Genomic DNA, 16,574 nt, shown 5'->3' with positions numbered 1-16,574 from the left:
TCTGGGGTATATCAGCCAGAGCTCCTCTACCGAATTCTTTGGGGAGGTATGTAATACTATGTCTGAGAGAGCAGCAGGCGTTGCGGTGGGAAACGACGTTGAGACATCTGTGGTCGACTGTGGGGTGGGATAGATGGTTATGGTCTGTGGATCTGCGTTGCTATGAGAGTTGGATGAGTGCTCTGAGGTTTGTCAGCGGGAACAATCAAGGTCAGATATTGAGTATACCTTGTGAAGAATTTGCTGAGACCGGGACATTTGTAGGTGAGCCATCTTGCGTCTTCAGCTTCGCTGAATCCCCTCCTCTACGTCTGAGTTGCTTTAACAGCTTCTTCTTGAGAGTAAAGTCGCCCGCCATAGGTTCTGCGAGGCTGTCGACAATGGAGATGCGCTGCGAACAGCGCTTCAGTGATTGTTACGAGTGCAGATTTTCCCATCATCCTAACAACCCCCTCATGTACTGTACCTCTCGAGTCTCCTTCAATACCGTTGATCCAATCCATGCAGCTGGATCCACTTTTTGGCTTGTGTGTGTACCCAACTGGCGTACAGCCTTGCAGTCTCTATATACATGAATCCGCCGTTGTATTCCTATTTGTACTTTGAGCTTGCACCACGCCCTCTTTGCTCTGCTTGGGGCTTCTTAATTTGATAAGTCTCGGTCGATTTCGTGTGCCCGTAAATTGGGTACTGATACAGAACTCCTCGTTCTGAAGAGATAATTCGAGCTTTGCATCCACAGCTCTTATTTAACACAACGAGTCGCTGTCAAACTTTCTTAATCATTTCCGGAGTCTCATATCCATCTCTTATATCAGAAATTATACCAGTGATCCTTGTCTTCATGTACAGCCGGCCATGGCACGAAAAGAAGCCAGCATATTCCGTCTGTCGTCGCAATTCCCCGAGCGATCGGGTTTGGGTCAGACGTAAATGCGGGGTATGAATGCCTCACAGGACAATTCGAATAACCAGATGATGATATTTATTTGCGCCCTCGATCTTCTAGCTTTGGAAACTCTTAACCCTAATGTTTCAATTCATTGAGACTGATTCATGTGGTGAATTATGATCCAATGTTTGTTGCTAGACATCTATAGAAACTTGCCATAATTCGCTGCGTTTCCAAGTATCCACTAACATAAGTTGTTAACAATATATAGGTCAAACGAAACTAATTCCCATAAAAAGATCATTTATATCGCAATTTCGATTCAAATCACGGTTAGAATGGCTGGAAATGGACTACAGACACAAAGGAATGAGGCCCTTAGACTGGTTTTACTTGGCAAAGAGATTGTGAGACTTGGATTATAGACTTGGATCTACCTGACTAGAGCCTATGCAGTATCTAGAAATGGCATTCAGATCGTTGCTCCATGGGAGAATAACGCTTTGAAGACAGCAAATTATATTTTGTATCTACATGTTCTACACATCCCGCCCGGTGAAACATACTAGGAATCATATCATGCCATTCCTAGCGGTATTCTCACGGCTATTCTCCACAAGAACAATATCATTCATCTTCCCACTAGTAGACTTTATCAAGACTTAATGTCTCTGAGTCTGAAACATACCCGCGAAAATATTGTTTATTCTGCTATCTACGCTACGTACATTTCTTGATAGCGGGCAGCCGTATACATATGTACACACCTATTTTTTAACATGATTAATCACCAGTTGCCTAAACTCCTCTGGAGTTACCATCTTGATCCCGAGCAAATCGTTATCTCTACCGTACGGGACGCCCGCTTCGATCTCGAGCCCAAAAATAGTAGAACCAAGGAAGTCTCGTGCAACCTCAAACTCCATACCTCTGCCGGCCTTGGCAGCTTCATATGCAGCAGCAAGTGAGCTCTTGCTGTCTTGGTGAATTATAGAGAGCTTCGAGTCGGGGCGGCCTTCTTGTACAGCGGACAAGATTTCATTCTGGGTTGCCATGCCAGTGGTTGTGTAAAAGGCTTTGTTTTCCGTCTCTTTGGGATTGAGTAAGACATTGACGACAGCTCGACCAGTGTCTGCCAGGGTGGAGATGCCGACAGAAATATCGCCCCCGTTCCATACATTCGCCGTGGCCGTTTTCCAGTCGACAAAGAAGTTATCAAGGCCCCATTCAAGGAACGGTCCAGTATATAAGATTGTATACGCCATGCCCAATTCTTTGAGCAGATCCTGAATAAGACCTTTCGCGCTCAAGTAAGGAACGGCTCGAACTGACGGGATGCTCACGTCAAGACCGTATTCCGAAGGAAGAAACCTCTTGACACCAGCTTTGACTGCGGCTTCAACAAGCGCCTTTTGTTCGTCATAGTACAAGTGGTTCATGGTCGATACAACAGCGTCTTGGCCCTTGAGAGCATCCACCATAAAGTCAATGGATCCGTAGTTCATTTTCGCAATTTTGACGCCATCAAGCTCAATTTTGGATGAATTCGATTCTCGTAGAAGCACCGTAACATTGAATCCGGCTTCTTTAACGGCTTTGACAACTGCTGGCCCGAGGTAGCCAGTTGCACCAGCAATTGCAATGTTCTTGAAGGAGCTCATTATTGGCGTTATTTGGTGGTTTAAAACAATGGACAATTATAGATGCAAATGCTGAGGCGATTGATGTAGATTAAATACAGATTATTGGGGTTGTCCATGTTTTTTATATCCTATATCTGTTCGATAATCGTAAATAGTTTTCTCCATCTCAATATGTTCCCGACTTCTATGCCAACAACTACTTTAAAGCTTCTGATTATCTATTCACCCTGAATGAAGCGCCTTGTATAGCACTCCAAAGAAGGATGGATAGCAGCGTATGGTCAAATGCCTATTTTATTAAGATCGGTTTTCATCAAAACATATACTAAACAGTTGACAACGATTCAGCTAACAAAACTGATCCGGCAATTGCTCCATCAAAAACTTCAGGCAGCCTGTTTTTTGCGAAAATGAAACGCATTCCCATTGAGAACAGAAGTAGTCTCATTGGTTAAGGTCCGTAGCAAACCCCATGTTGGATTTCCAAGCAGACTTGATTAGCTATTAGCTATGTACAGCTGCGCATATCTCTCAAAGACTTAAACATCTCTGACGGATGTTGATTTATCAGCAAGCCTCCCTCGTTATGGTGTCGCTCGACAACGTACAGGTAGATTGTGGGCACCTCCTTTCAGTAGGTTACGTTTTCCCATCCGGGTAGCCTCAAGTTCCGACCTTAGCCCTGTTCAGCATTAGGCTCTTCAGAAGCAATGTAAAAGATATATTTGATTTGTAGCCGACGCCTCGTCATTCACCGGTAAGCAACTAGGGATTCAACATCCTGAGATGCCGCAGATGATCAACGCCCAAGCCCGGATGAAACACAAACAAGGGCGACAATAAAACTCTTTAAAGTGTTACTCGTACTTTCATCATTGCATGCATTTAGCATCTCTATTCTTTGTAATGTTTCCTGGATAGGGTTAGATACGAGTATCCGCGTAAAGGCTAAAGACTTTGGCGCAGAAGCTTACGGGAGAGATGGATCCGTTCACTAATCTATTGTAATGGTGGAATTTCCAGAAATGGACATTGGTGGATTTGATCACCTTGTTAGAGACTGGTCAGTCCCCCACCAACAGCACATAAGGTTGAAGTTAAAGCCCTTTCCACTCTTGTATCCCTTTTGCATCATGTCTAATACGTGTACGAGGCATGTAGTTATATCTAGCTTACAAATCTAATGAGACCAACGGCGACGGAGCTTCTATTCTCTCCTGTCCGATATACCAAGATCACACCTCAACATTGTCGTATGGGCCCTGGTTTGCAGTAATGATATAAATTGTGACGCGTTATTGAGCAGTATTCAGCATGTTATTGAAGTCATCTGATTAGCGATCCCGAACTTCGAGTATCTGGCCATTAGGAACGTAGCCATCAGAAACCTCCTGCACGGCCAAGCGCCAGCGGTTCCTCTTCTACGTTATTTATTTTTAGCATTTCGACAACATGGACAAAGATAGCGAGGTAGCTTCCAAATACATTTCGGACGACAATGCCGAAATTGAACTGAAGCAGGGCTCGCAGTCAAATACGTCTTCTCCTGAAGAAACATCTCCAACGCCACCACCTGCCGCTTCTCCAACCAGTCCTGTACCAGATGGCGGACTCAACGCATGGCTTCAAGTTTTGGGAGGATGGGTTGTACTAGCAGCCTCCTGGGGCCTTGTAAACACCTTTGGAGCGTACCAAACATATTATCAGACGGTAATGCTCACATCCGAGTCAGCGTCTACGATCTCCTGGATTGGCTCTCTACAAGCATGCCTTCTATTACTTGGAGGCCTCGTTTCAGGACCTCTCTTTGACGCTGGTTATTTCACGCCAACTATGATCGGGGGGCTGCTGCTCATTTGCTTCGGAATGTTTATGACATCTCTCTGCTCAACTTACTGGCAAGTGTTGCTTGCCCAGGGAGTCTGCGTCGGTATTGGAATGGGCTTGACATTTTTACCCGCTACGGCTATTCAGTCGCAATACTTTGCGAAGCGACGAGCTTTTGCAATGGGCGTCGCTGGGACCGGGTCACCTGTTGGAGGAATTATCTTCCCTATCATCTTCAGCCATTTACTTCCGAAAATTGGCTTTGGTTGGACTACTCGTGTCATTGCATTTATTATTTTGTGACTCTCTGTTATACCCGCCGTCTTTATGCGGCCTCGGTTACCCGCATCGGGAAAAATTCGTTCTCTTGTCGACACCTCAGCGTTCAGGGATATGGCGTTTGTAACCTTCATCATCGGTACTTTTCTGACCTTCCTGGTCCTCTACACTGCTTTTTTCTACATCCAAGTGTTTGATGAGCTCAATCATTTGTCGACATTGGAGTTTGCACCGTATACAGTCACATTGCTGAACGCTGGAAGCGTGATTGGTCGTTTGCTACCCATGTACCTCAGCGACAAGTATGGAGTGTTGAACGTTACAATCTTTTCTACCTTTGCCTCTGCAATTTTGGCATTTGGTTGGATGGGGCTTAAAAATTTGGGCGGCATCGTCGTGTTTACGCTTCTGTACGGAATTACTTCTGGCGCCACTGTTGTGGGAACACCAGTCGTCGTCATGGTCGGATCTCCCGACATGTCGCGAATGGGAACGCGTCTGGGTATGTCATTTATTTTCTTCGGAGTAGCTATCCTTGTCGGCACGCCTATAGCAGGTGCCATATTCGGAAATTTTACACGCACGCGTTGGCTGGGTGGTATTGGATATTCTGCGGGAGGTTTGACCTTGGGAGCGGCTTTCATGTGCTTGTCGTGGATTCCCATGAGCAAAAAGAAAGGGACATGGAAAATTTAGAGGGGAGATTGTACTCCGTATTGGGTTTAAAATGGAGAGAACCTTATTAACTATCTTTCAAGAATTTGGACTTCTCACTCTAATGACAGAAAACTCCAGAGCTCATTATTTTGTCTACGTATTGTTTTAATAGCATCACACAACTTCAGTCTACAATTGAACACCCCTAGTAGTGCTTACTACAGCACGCGTAGAAATAGTTAGTGATGAAATATAAGCCTCAACAGCCTTCTGGCTTTCGGCATTTTTGCATTTCAACAGGTAGGTCATCACTAAAGATCGGAACATTGGCTTGCATGTATTGTCAATTCAACTGGGTGTCTATGTTAAAACTAGGCCTGATTCCCCTGGTATTGAATCGCCATGTGCAGATATGATGAGCTTCGTGCTAAGAAGGAGAAATTTCGCATCCTAAATTGTTACTGACGATCAAGGAAATCGTTGATCAATGCTGCATATGCATCAGCATACTGATAGAGGAATCCATGTCCTGCGTCAGGGAATATATGCAACGCAGCATTAGGATGGCTCATTTTCTCCCACATAAGGATGCTGTTTTTAGTCGGTATTATAGCATCATCAGAGCCTTTGCCTTTAATTAGCGCTTATAGAGTTGGTCATTGGTAGTTTACTTACCAGTGGCAATGAGGACCGGCATCTGGAGCTCATGGAACCGATCATACGATCCGTCACTTGCTTTGTTGAGATCGATAAAATTAAAGTATGCGGCGCTTTGCTCATCAGCAGACTCACGGCTTGCGTAGTCACTACGATTTTGGCGCCCGGTAGTGATTCTCTCCCACGCCGCGTGGCCAGCAGCTTGGCCTTGAGCAGAACTAGTGAAGAAGGTTGAGATAAATGCACCTTTATGCTCCTTAACAGTAACGGCCTGTTGGAGTTTTTGCAGTACGGCAGGGTTGCCAAGCTGAACGCCTTCGCCAATACTTGGTGTTGTAGCCGAAAGAATGAGATGGCTGACAAGCTTGGGCGCATTAAGAGCAATCATCTGGGCATTGAATCCACCGCCTGAGAATCCCATAACATCCACCTGCTTCAGGCCCAATGCGTTTATGATGTTAATAAAGTACTGTGCGAGCTGAGCCACAGTTGATGGGAAATGCCCTTTAGATCTTCCGGAATTCGCGGGATCGATAAGAATCACTGGCCGCTTCGCTGCCAATGGATCAATGAGAGCTGGATCCCAATGATCCATGGTGCCCCTTCAGTACATTAGTATTGAGATTCCGTGTTTTTTTCTTGTGGGTTGAATCACCTATAGTGCATGATCAAAACGAGAGGGACCCCTTCTGCCAAGCCCAGTCGTCTGTAAGCAAACTTTATGCCATCAATGTCCACAAATTCATCTTTTGCAGTTGCATAGGTCGACATTTTGATATGTTGTTTGATGATGTAAATGATATGGTCTAAGATTCGATACTTTTAGTTCTAGTTGGTGGTAGAGGGAAACGTCTCTGCTGGAAAGTTGGAAAATGAAGGAATAGTTTCGAGATCATCTTTTCATATCGCTTATATATATCTCTATCTAAATTTATCAACACCCCAGCAGCGATTATTGATGCTGAACAGAATATCACTGTTTCTTGACAGTAGTAATGGACCCACAGCCTCATAATGAAAGACCGGAACTAACGGGGAGATTGAGATTACTGATCGAAAGATATCAAGCTCAAGTAATTGGCATTCTTCTTCTGTCTTTAGGGTAGTATACATCAGTTACTCACTTGATCAACACGGCATTTAATAGCAGGATAGGAAGTGGCTAATGGTGGAAACAAAATCGTCGAATTAAGGCAGTGGCACCCTGGTCCACGACGGAGTTATTACTGCTACATTATTATCCTCCGACCCTTAGCATCTGCACTAATCTGATGTGGAAAATGGTTGTGGGGACCTGTCAAGTTTAGTTTTACCTCATCGCCACCTCTTTGCCAGCACATTGTTAGTTCCCATGTGGCACTCTTTGTTCTAACGACCAGCATATACATGACCCGTGCTAATCCAATTTTAACGACCACTATACTGGGATATCTTACTGCCATCTGATGAATTTGTAAGTTGTTCAAACAAGAAAACTTTGTGAGATTGAGAAGCCTGTTATATTCCTCTTATTTCTCGTTGATGCTGAGACAAAAGTTGTCAATGAGCTCTGCAACCAGCAAAACAAAAGAGAAAGCGATTAGGCTCTTTTTTCTTTGACCAATCGTATTTTATTTATATAGATTATTATACGTAGGCCCTCATTGGAGGGATTATGGTGCTGCATGATAGTACCTAGTATGCAGGTAAAGCTGGCCGCAAGGCTCCGTAAACATAGGACCGATCTTTGCGGGGCAGCATCATCGCCTAAGTAGATCATAATGGTTGTTGCACTTATTTCTTATTCAGTTCGTTAGTTAGAGAGTACCCTGTGAGCTCAGTATAATTTACAGTGTTTCTTTTACCTTGCTATGTACGTACAAGCTACATGGATTCGTGAGTGCGGCTGAAAGAGGCTGAAACACTTGAGGGGATATGAAATGAGAAACATTGATTCGGAAAATGAGATACCTTGGTCGAGATAACTAAACGGCCCAAAAAATAAAGATCATTGCCATATCCGTGCTTTACAAGAGGAGGACTTGTAACCAACAATGGTTAAAGCCAGGATTCTACTCATCAGACCATGCACAGAGAGTTCCAGACACAAATCCCGGCCTGGGAATCTGTATATTGATGTAACCACGGGTTTCTAGCTGTTGATGATTGGCTATAACCCCTCTTTATATAAATTGCCAAGCCCACGTAGCTTGCCAATAGAATGACATCTCAACTGGGCTGAACATATTTGCTGGAGGCGGTGATCAGAGATGGTTTGCCGCAGTATACGCGAGTTTCACCATTCCAAAAACAGAGCATCAATTGAGCACCCCGGTGCTAGACAGCGCAGCTGTTTACTATTAATGAGTACACGTACGCAAAGCTGATGCCTATCCTCTACCGGTGAGCGTCATAAATGCGGTGTGATGGATTTGTGGCTTGCAGCAAGAGATTGGAGGAGCTGTATTAGACGATCAAATCGGCGATTGATAGACGATATGGATACGCGTAGGCAATATTGGGAGTCTATTATTCCTATAGAGTTGTCTATGCTACCACGATTGATCATTGCTCTTTTATGCCATTGCAAATATTATCAAGAGCAGAAACAACAACATACATGTCTCGAGATGCTCTTTACAAGAGCAAAAGACATACGATGCAGTGGTGCAGCATGTGTATGCACTGGGAAGAGTTGCCTAGTTGATCGCAGTCCCTGATTTGGCGTTGCTATTGCAACTAATGCGAGCCAGAAAAAGCAAATAAATAAGGCATCCAATAGGATCTTGTTCCATTTACATATTGCATACGGTCAGAGAAGCGCCAGTCATACCATTATGCGAAGCCATGGCTTCACCGGTTTGCTCGTATCCAATATTCCCATGTTCTCGCTTCGAATTTCGAGTTCAGCCGCAGCTCAGTGGCACAAAGATCATTGGAAAGCAAGCTGCCTACTCTCGCCCTGCACTTTTCATATTCTGCTCAATCCAGGGATCTCTTCATGTTTATATACCCTTGGCAATCCTCAGGTGATACTGTTTCTTTTTGCATCTCTTTGTGTCTTCCTCGCTCAATAGTATTTATCATCTCGTCGTTTGTCCCAATTTCTTTTCCCAGATTCCCTCGTGCCATTCTTAGCATAAATCAGGATGCAGCGATGCAAGTCTGAAGCATTGCGTATCCGTCAGCGCAAAGGCCTTCGCCACCGCAAAAAGGGACATAGCTCATGCCAGCATGACTGCTGTACATCGGGACCTCGTCAGAAGAAACGCGTTGTTAAGGAGAAGACCGCTGGATATGAATCGGAAACCGAAGATCTAGCCAAGAGATATGATAATGAAGTTCTCGGAATTGAGACCAAAGAATCTAGCGACGAAGAGTTTTCTCCAAATGTACCGGAATATGACATCACCAAAATGGATCAGGCTTCTAAAGAGGCCCGAGAGGCTGAGTGGAACATAAAATGTCAGAAATCCAAGGACTACGTCCAGCGATATATTCACGGGACCTTGGTAAGCCCAGAACGTCGGCATTCAAGCGATCCGTCCACCGACTCCTCCGAGATCCGCCGTGAAATCGAGGAGCGAGCACATCGCATTGTCATTAACTATGAAGCTCTGCACGAAATATTACTCCGTCACCAGCCAACTATACAAGCTCGTTGGACCAAGAAACGCCCAAGCCAAAAACAAAAGGTCTTGCATGAACTATGGGCGAATATGCCAGAAAAGCATCGTCCTGAGTTCTATGCCTTTCGCTGCGCAGGAGCTCAGAAGCGGAATAAAAAATACAGAGACTGGTATATGTGGCCTTATATCAATAAGCAGGATCTAACTGCGCGAGATTCTTTGCTCCTATTGATCAATTCACGCGCATTTCACACCCCCTCTAATTTTGTGGACGGTGATTTGGCTGCGATGAAATTCGGGTTGGAGATGGGAATCTTGAAATCAGTCCCCCTGCCAGGATATCGCATGACCCTCTTGGATTCTGAGAACATTGAAGACTATGGAAGGCTGGTCGATATATCGACATATTCAGAAGGGGAGATTTTATGTCTTGACGAGAAGCGGATCAGCCCGTACTATGGCATTCTCATCCTAGAGGCACAAGACAGACTCATGGAGTTTCTGGTAAATTGCTGCAAGAAAATATTGCACGACATTCCGGAGGACACTTTAATCTCAGATGAGTTCCCAATTATAGCCGACACACCAAAGCTGTTGAATAACAGCGATTTATATGATCCTGCTATAATGGCAGCAGAGGCCCCTTACAGAGTCCCGGCAAGACCCAACTTCAAGCAAATCGGATTACTGCTTGGTGCCAAAGTGGCAGAACTAAAGGATCGTGTCTCGAACTTGCGTGAAGATCCGATTTGCTTTGCCATTGCCATGCAGGTGATGAAAGACCATTCACCAAAAGAGTTGGAAGGGCATAAGGGTTCTTACTTTCGGCCGTGCGCAGGACATGATTTTACCAACGGTCTACAGTTTCTCATTTCAAAGCTCTACGCCGACTTTGAGTTCTTTGCGGACTTGTATGAGCAAGTTCAACAACTGGAAACGTTACACGCCAAATATGAAGCAGACGTCCTGCCGTTCAAAGATGTACCCGACGAGATTTTGTCGGCACTATACAAGTATCAGATGCGCCTTTGGGAGACGGTAAATATTAGACGATCGGCTCTCAGAGCAGTCGTGCAGAACTCTCCCGAATGGTTCCGGCATTTTACTGATGGCCGTCCAAGCCTATCTTCTTTCCGATCCGACCTAGTGAATTATAAGTCGAGTTCAGTTCGCCGCCACTTGGTATGGCTGCTTCAGTGTGTAACTGAATTTGACCCAAAGTTACCCAGCCTTGCCAATGCTGTTCATTTGATCTTACCTCTGATCATGGATGAGATAGAGACTCTTCGAGAAAATGAACCAGAGGCATGGGAGCTTACATCTTCCCTTACAGGAGAGATTATAGACGAGCTTGCAATCCTTGCGCAGTGTATGGAGCAAGTCGATATGTATCTTCGACGGACAAGAAGCTACAAACGCTGCGATGAAGAAAAAGAGAACAAATGTATTCATCAACTTACCAAAGACATGGATCATATTTATTCTCTCCTCCAATTAGAGGGTCATCTTTATGATGAGATCGTCGGATTGGCCGATACTGCCACTAGGAAACTGATATATCCTTGGGATAAACGCCGGACGAAAGAAAACGTGCAGGCGATGCAGAAGGCTGAACGGGACTTGGATAAGTTCTGGGACGCAGCCGATTCAGCCATGTTTGCCGCAATTGAAAATTTCCGTGAATCGCTACTCGGGCAATACATAATAAGTGTACAAGAGAACCTTCGACGGACGCCTGATTGGATTGAGGAAGAACAATCTATAATACCAAGGGCTGTCAGACAAAGAAATGCAAGTCAAGAAGAGACTGAGATCTACAGGCCTCCCTTTGCGCCCTGCGATGACCAGAGTGGCAGTCTAAAAAAGTTGAAGCAAGAGGGTCGTCAATGCGTTCAGGTCAAGGTCAAGACGAAAGGACAAGCACACAAAGCTGTTATGCCAACTGATGCAAATCCTTCTAAAGAGGTTATACCTGAAATAAACATCGTCATGCCTGTGGACACACGAGCACTGAAGGTTTTCCGTGTTCTCTTCTACAATCCAGATGTGACTTCTTCACCAGGTGAGGTTCCATGGAATGATTTTATCCACGCCATGGTCTCTACAGGATTTTCTGCACAAAAGTTGCAGGGATCAATTTGGCAATTTAACAGGGTGAATGATGACAGACAACAGACGATTCTGTTCCACGAACCTCATCCGCACAAAAAGTTGCCTTTCTACGTTGCACGATCCATGGGATGGAGATTGAATAAGCATTTTAAATGGTCTTTGGAGAATTTCGAGCTGAAAAAGAAACAGGTAGAAGGTTTGCAGTAAAGTTAATTTAACAGATTGTTAGTATAAAAAGGGAACAGGGATTTGGGAAGAGAAGGCAAGACAATGTTTGTTTAACTATCATTCGCTCATTTACTTGCTTTAGTAGTTTTGATATTTATGTTTAATGTTTTACGCAATTGGAGTTTATCTCTGTCTTTTCCTCTATCTTCTCTATAGACCCTACAGATTATCGTTAGAGCATTGTGTTTAATGTTGAGAACCAAAACTCGAAGTCTAGGCAATTACGTGGTGTTTATGACTAAATATACATCATAGTGACAATGGAAAGTGCATAAAGCTGAGTGTTTTGAACAGCTCTCCCCACGAAATTTCCGTCCAAAAGGGTGCGATTGCTTTTGTTTCAATCTGTCGACTGACGAATTAGATAAAAGAGATATGTCTTTAGCACTTTTTGGGTTCATGTACCGGCACTTTGTCCATGCCACCACCTTTATTTCATGGTGGCCAGGATCTTTAGAACCAGGAAACTGCAGCACAAATTGGTCAATTTTTGGTGCTGGGTGCGATACTAATAACTGAGAGAAAAGGTTGCTAAGAGCAAAGGTTCACCCGGCTGCACAGCCCTCATTCAAGAGCCTGCTGGGAGATTACAGACGCTCTTGGAGTTCCGAGGTCACAGGAGGGACATGTGATACAGGAAAAGGGGATGACCAATCACTCCCAAGATGTTGAAGCTGTTAAGGTAAGCGTGGGAGTCAGTAGATCCCAATGAGCTTCTATTAGCCTTTCTTGTCTCCCCCTTCCAGAAATTATAGGAATACGGAGTATAGCGGTGAGAATAGCCGGATACCCCGTAGGATCGGCTACTCGCTTGGACCGGGCGTCTTCGCCAAATTTATCCATGGCTGTCAACAGGGCTTGCCATTCGTTTAGCTCTCGGTAGGCTGCATTCAGTCTTGAAGCGAAAAGTGCTGATGAAAGGGGCTTACGTGAAGAGTGAGTGCGATGAAGAAACGAGATTGATGCCAAATGAAAACGATTTGCAGCCTCAGGCAATCCTTGGTGTGAAGATACCGCTCTGCCTCCTGCATAGAAGATCATATATCCGTTACATACGACGTATGAATCACGATATGTCATATCGAGTTCGTATTTGTGAGATTGTCTTAGAAGTACATGCCCACGATAGGGGAGAGTCAAAATGGCAAAGAAGAAGAAAAGTTCAACAGCCTGGAAGTTGACGAGACCTTCAAATCGGCATGCTCGTATACGAGTACGTTTTCTGCTCTGCATCTATTATCATGGCACCGTGCCTGGAGAGGAAGTACCTAGTACCCTGCAATCAGCCGCAAATGTTATCACTATAACATGTGCTCAAAGAATGGAAGACGGAAGTAATCCCCTGTACTGTAGCTAACAAGGGACCCCTGTAATGTGAATTCTCACCTTGAAATCCCAGGCTCTCGCTGTACCAAACAGAGCGCTAGCAAGGGCACCGAGCTTTCACGCGGAGCATATCTGCCGCAAATAGGGGAGTTCTGGCTACGCGCTTTGGTCGCCTTTGGTCCTTGGCTGGATTCATCGAGGATTCATCGAGGATCCTTGCCCAATCTCGTGGATAAGTTGCTGAATGATGAAAGCATATGCGGGGTTTGACATAATGACCCTCTTGTAATTGATGTCAATACGTTATACTCTCTCGGATTGTACTCGTACTTCATGGATGGCCGTCTGCTGGTTTGGTGGCGCCAACCCGGTCGTCGGGCCGCTATTTCGCGGCATTTCGCGGGCAAATACAGTAAAACGGCGGTAGGGGTCGTATTCCGCGAATTCTACTCCGGACTACTGAGATTTAACTTGCAGGGTGCGGCTCACGGCTTGTGAAGCACATGACTCAGGGCCGAAAGTTAGGCTAGGTGCAGGAAACGCCCGTATAGCTACCGGTGTGAAGTGATCATATAAGACTTAGCCCACGAAGTGAGAGCAAGCTACCAGTATAAGGGAGGTGATGATATTACACGTATCAGAGCCCTAGGGGAACACGGAGTAGGAGAGCTGGATAAGCTAAGGAATAACTGTTCCGAATTGTTATTTTTAGGCCGTTCAGCTTGTAGTTTAGTGTATTATGGCTATCCTACGAAGGAAATCATCCCACTATCGCACAATTACGGAACATGTATGCCGAATTTTCGCGATATCCTGGAACTTTTTGGCAGCCGGATACAATATCCCGTTGCGCCCTATCGGAAACCGACGTTGAACTGGCGGAACAAGCTGCCTCTATCCTCTTTGGCTATCATTTCTGACTACCTGCACTCCGTACTCCGCAGTCTGCTTGGTAGTCTAAAAGACTCTCATTTCCACACGGCTCCTGCAGATCACTTCCCAATGCTCTGCCCAGCTCCCAGGGATCAATGCGCGGTGCCTGGGGTAAGCCCTGCGCTTCCCATGTTAGTAAACGCTGTGCTCTCTGTTTGTTACTCATCTAGAGCAGGTTTCGGCCGCTTCGTGATCGGCGGTTTAGAAGACGGTTCCGAGACCGCGGATTCGCAGCGCAAGACTCTACTTGATGTGGTAAGTATGTTTCAGTGCCATGCTGATGCAGGGGTAAAAGACAGCTTTGAGTGAGATGGCTCTCTGCGGGCGGACGTGGGGAATAATACAGTGCATCTGCAAGACTTCATGTAGAGCTTCATACCAAGTACGTAAGTATATTAATAAGAATTACAAGTTTGGAAATGCCCTGTCCGGCAGTTGTGATATACAGTAACCAATTCCCCCTCGACACAATGCAAGAAACACCTAAAGACCATTGAACTCCGCGCTACGGCTTCTCATCCACCTTCTGTTGCTCATCCGGATTGGGCAAAAAGTTCAGCCATGGTCCTTCATTTATATATCCAACAAATCCACCAGCCTTGGTCTTATCGCTGACCCAAGGAGAAACACGGCGCAAGAGCCTCAACCACCATGTCTCCATTGCTTCATACCGTGTGACATACCCAGACATGGTGACAATGGTGTTGGCATGGGGTCGTTGCTTCGCCTCATAAGCATCCAAAGCAGCAGTGATCTCGCTCTTTGTCGGCTTTCTCCCACCATCTGCTTCGCATCGTCGCACTAAGGGTATCAATTCGTTCATTAAGTGGACAACACCCTCGATGGCCAAGTTGCCTCCGAGTCCAGGATTGATGGTCGCCTTGTGAACTGCGTCGCCCATCAATGCAACTCTACCGCCGGTATTCCACTTTGGCTTCAAGACTCCCTCTTCAAGGGGTAGCATGTTCGCCCTAACCCTGCTTTCCCACAAGTCTTTGAAGGTGTAGCCAGGGCCCACGGCATAGTCTCCGTACTTGGCGATTGTGGCCTCGGTCTCTTCTTCTGTGAAGCGCGGTGTATTGGGAGTCTGTGTTGTACGGTCACTCTTCACAAACAGAAACCAAAAGACAAGACCAGGGACACCGGCAGCAATGACACCGGAGAAGCCCGGGTAGTAGACATTGTGGACAGCTCGCTCTGGCAAGAATTGCTTGCCGCCAGCTGACTCTTTAGAGTTCTTTGAGGTTGCAAAAATGCAATGGTAGTTGCTGATGAAGCCACTTTGCATTTCTTTTGATGCAGCAGGATCAGTAGAAGCAATCTTATCGGCCATCAAGTTTCGAATTGTGCTGTGGATGCCATCGGCACCGAGGAGGATGTCTCCCTTGATGGTTTCACCTTTATCCGTAACTACCTCAACACCATCCTCTGTCTCAGTGAAGGAAGCAACACCAGTGTGAGCTCGGATTCTAGACTTGTCTGCAATCTGGTTATAGATACAGCTAAGCATAAACCTTCGCTCCATAAAAGTAGTCCATCGATGGAGGGTCCTGTCAGGAACGGGATGGTAATCAGTCGGGTTGTCACCTTCGCTTATTTCTTGCAGGCATAGCGTAGCATTTTCAGGGGAAAAAGAAAAAGAAAAGAAAACGAAAATGCTACGGTATCGTAGGATTCGCAATTTCATTTCACACACTTACATCTTGGAAATCTCTTGCAAGATGGCCGAGTCTTCAAACATGTTACCATTCTCATCATAGTGTTGTCGAGTTTCTAACGGCACAACGCCAGCCTGGATCTCGGGCCAAATGCCAAGCTGCTCCATAACCCTCTGGGTATGTGGATGAATTGAGACAGAGGCGCCCAGATGAGGAGCGATCTCTCGCTTCTCTAACAGGACATAGTCGATCCCAGCCTTTTCCAGCGTCACCGCCGTTGTCAAACCGACCAGACTGCCGCCGGCAATGATTACCGTGAACCGCGACGAATTGGAGTCTGCCATGGTATCAGAAAACAAGCCGGGAGGATTTTAGTGTGTGTCTTCCAATGCCGTGAACGTTCAGGTTCATCAATATGGGGTTCAGCGGGCGTAAAAAACAAGCGTGAAAGTGACTGCGAGATTTAGGTCTCGTAACAGCAACGTGTGTCTTTAATAAGCCCCCGAGTACGAAGTACACACAGTGAGTATTAATACCAGTTAGATGGCATTACATGATTGATGCGCGGCCGTATTTCTTTTGCAACTAGGGTGGTGCCGTCTTCCCCGTCGCCTGGTCGTCTCATACCCCTACCTTGGACATTTTAGCCTGTCTACGCTGTCCTGTCTGCGCTGCCCGAGATGATGGATCTCCCCATATAAAATTGAATCATCTCCAGCTAGCAGTGAAGATTATGGGCGCTGGCAATCGAATT

The 16,574-nt window shown here is 45.6% G+C and overlaps 6 protein-coding genes across 6 annotated transcripts; 3 read left to right on the top strand and 3 right to left on the bottom strand.

The window, feature by feature from the left end:
- Positions 1-1,659: 1,659 nt before the first annotated feature.
- On the bottom strand, positions 1,660-2,553 carry T069G_04813 (nmrA-like family domain-containing protein; the record flags this gene model as incomplete). Its single annotated transcript, XM_056172023.1, has 1 exon — positions 1,660-2,553. One exon carries the CDS (start codon positions 2,551-2,553, stop codon positions 1,660-1,662), a length of 894 nt encoding a protein of 297 aa, XP_056028881.1.
- Positions 2,554-3,987: 1,434 nt separating this feature from the next.
- T069G_04812 (major facilitator superfamily domain-containing protein) lies at positions 3,988-4,665 on the top strand (the record flags this gene model as incomplete). Its single annotated transcript, XM_056172022.1, has 1 exon — positions 3,988-4,665. The coding sequence occupies one exon, from the start codon at positions 3,988-3,990 to the stop codon at positions 4,663-4,665; it is 678 nt and encodes a 225-aa protein (XP_056028880.1).
- Positions 4,666-4,689: 24 nt separating this feature from the next.
- Positions 4,690-5,337, top strand: T069G_04811 (uncharacterized protein; the record flags this gene model as incomplete). Its single annotated transcript, XM_056172021.1, has 1 exon — positions 4,690-5,337. The coding sequence occupies one exon, from the start codon at positions 4,690-4,692 to the stop codon at positions 5,335-5,337; it is 648 nt and encodes a 215-aa protein (XP_056028879.1).
- A 419-nt stretch (positions 5,338-5,756) lies between these two features.
- Positions 5,757-6,726, bottom strand: T069G_04810 (alpha/beta hydrolase fold domain-containing protein; the record flags this gene model as incomplete). The annotated part of the gene is made up of 3 exons (XM_056172020.1): positions 5,757-5,929; positions 5,974-6,557; positions 6,611-6,726. The coding sequence occupies 3 exons, from the start codon at positions 6,724-6,726 to the stop codon at positions 5,757-5,759; spliced, it is 873 nt and encodes a 290-aa protein (XP_056028878.1).
- Positions 6,727-9,083: 2,357 nt separating this feature from the next.
- On the top strand, positions 9,084-11,882 carry T069G_04809 (uncharacterized protein; the record flags this gene model as incomplete). The annotated part of the gene is made up of 1 exon (XM_056172019.1): positions 9,084-11,882. One exon carries the CDS (start codon positions 9,084-9,086, stop codon positions 11,880-11,882), a length of 2,799 nt encoding a protein of 932 aa, XP_056028877.1.
- Positions 11,883-14,667: 2,785 nt separating this feature from the next.
- Positions 14,668-16,164, bottom strand: T069G_04808 (FAD binding domain-containing protein; the record flags this gene model as incomplete). The annotated part of the gene is made up of 3 exons (XM_056172018.1): positions 14,668-15,224; positions 15,297-15,712; positions 15,863-16,164. 3 exons carry the CDS (start codon positions 16,162-16,164, stop codon positions 14,668-14,670), a joined length of 1,275 nt encoding a protein of 424 aa, XP_056028876.1.
- Positions 16,165-16,574: the final 410 nt, after the last annotated feature.

Source organism: Trichoderma breve, chromosome 3 (assembly GCF_028502605.1).
Source record: "Trichoderma breve strain T069 chromosome 3, whole genome shotgun sequence".
Taxonomy (NCBI): domain Eukaryota; kingdom Fungi; phylum Ascomycota; class Sordariomycetes; order Hypocreales; family Hypocreaceae; genus Trichoderma; species Trichoderma breve.
This window is presented reverse-complemented; position numbering and strand designations above follow the sequence as displayed.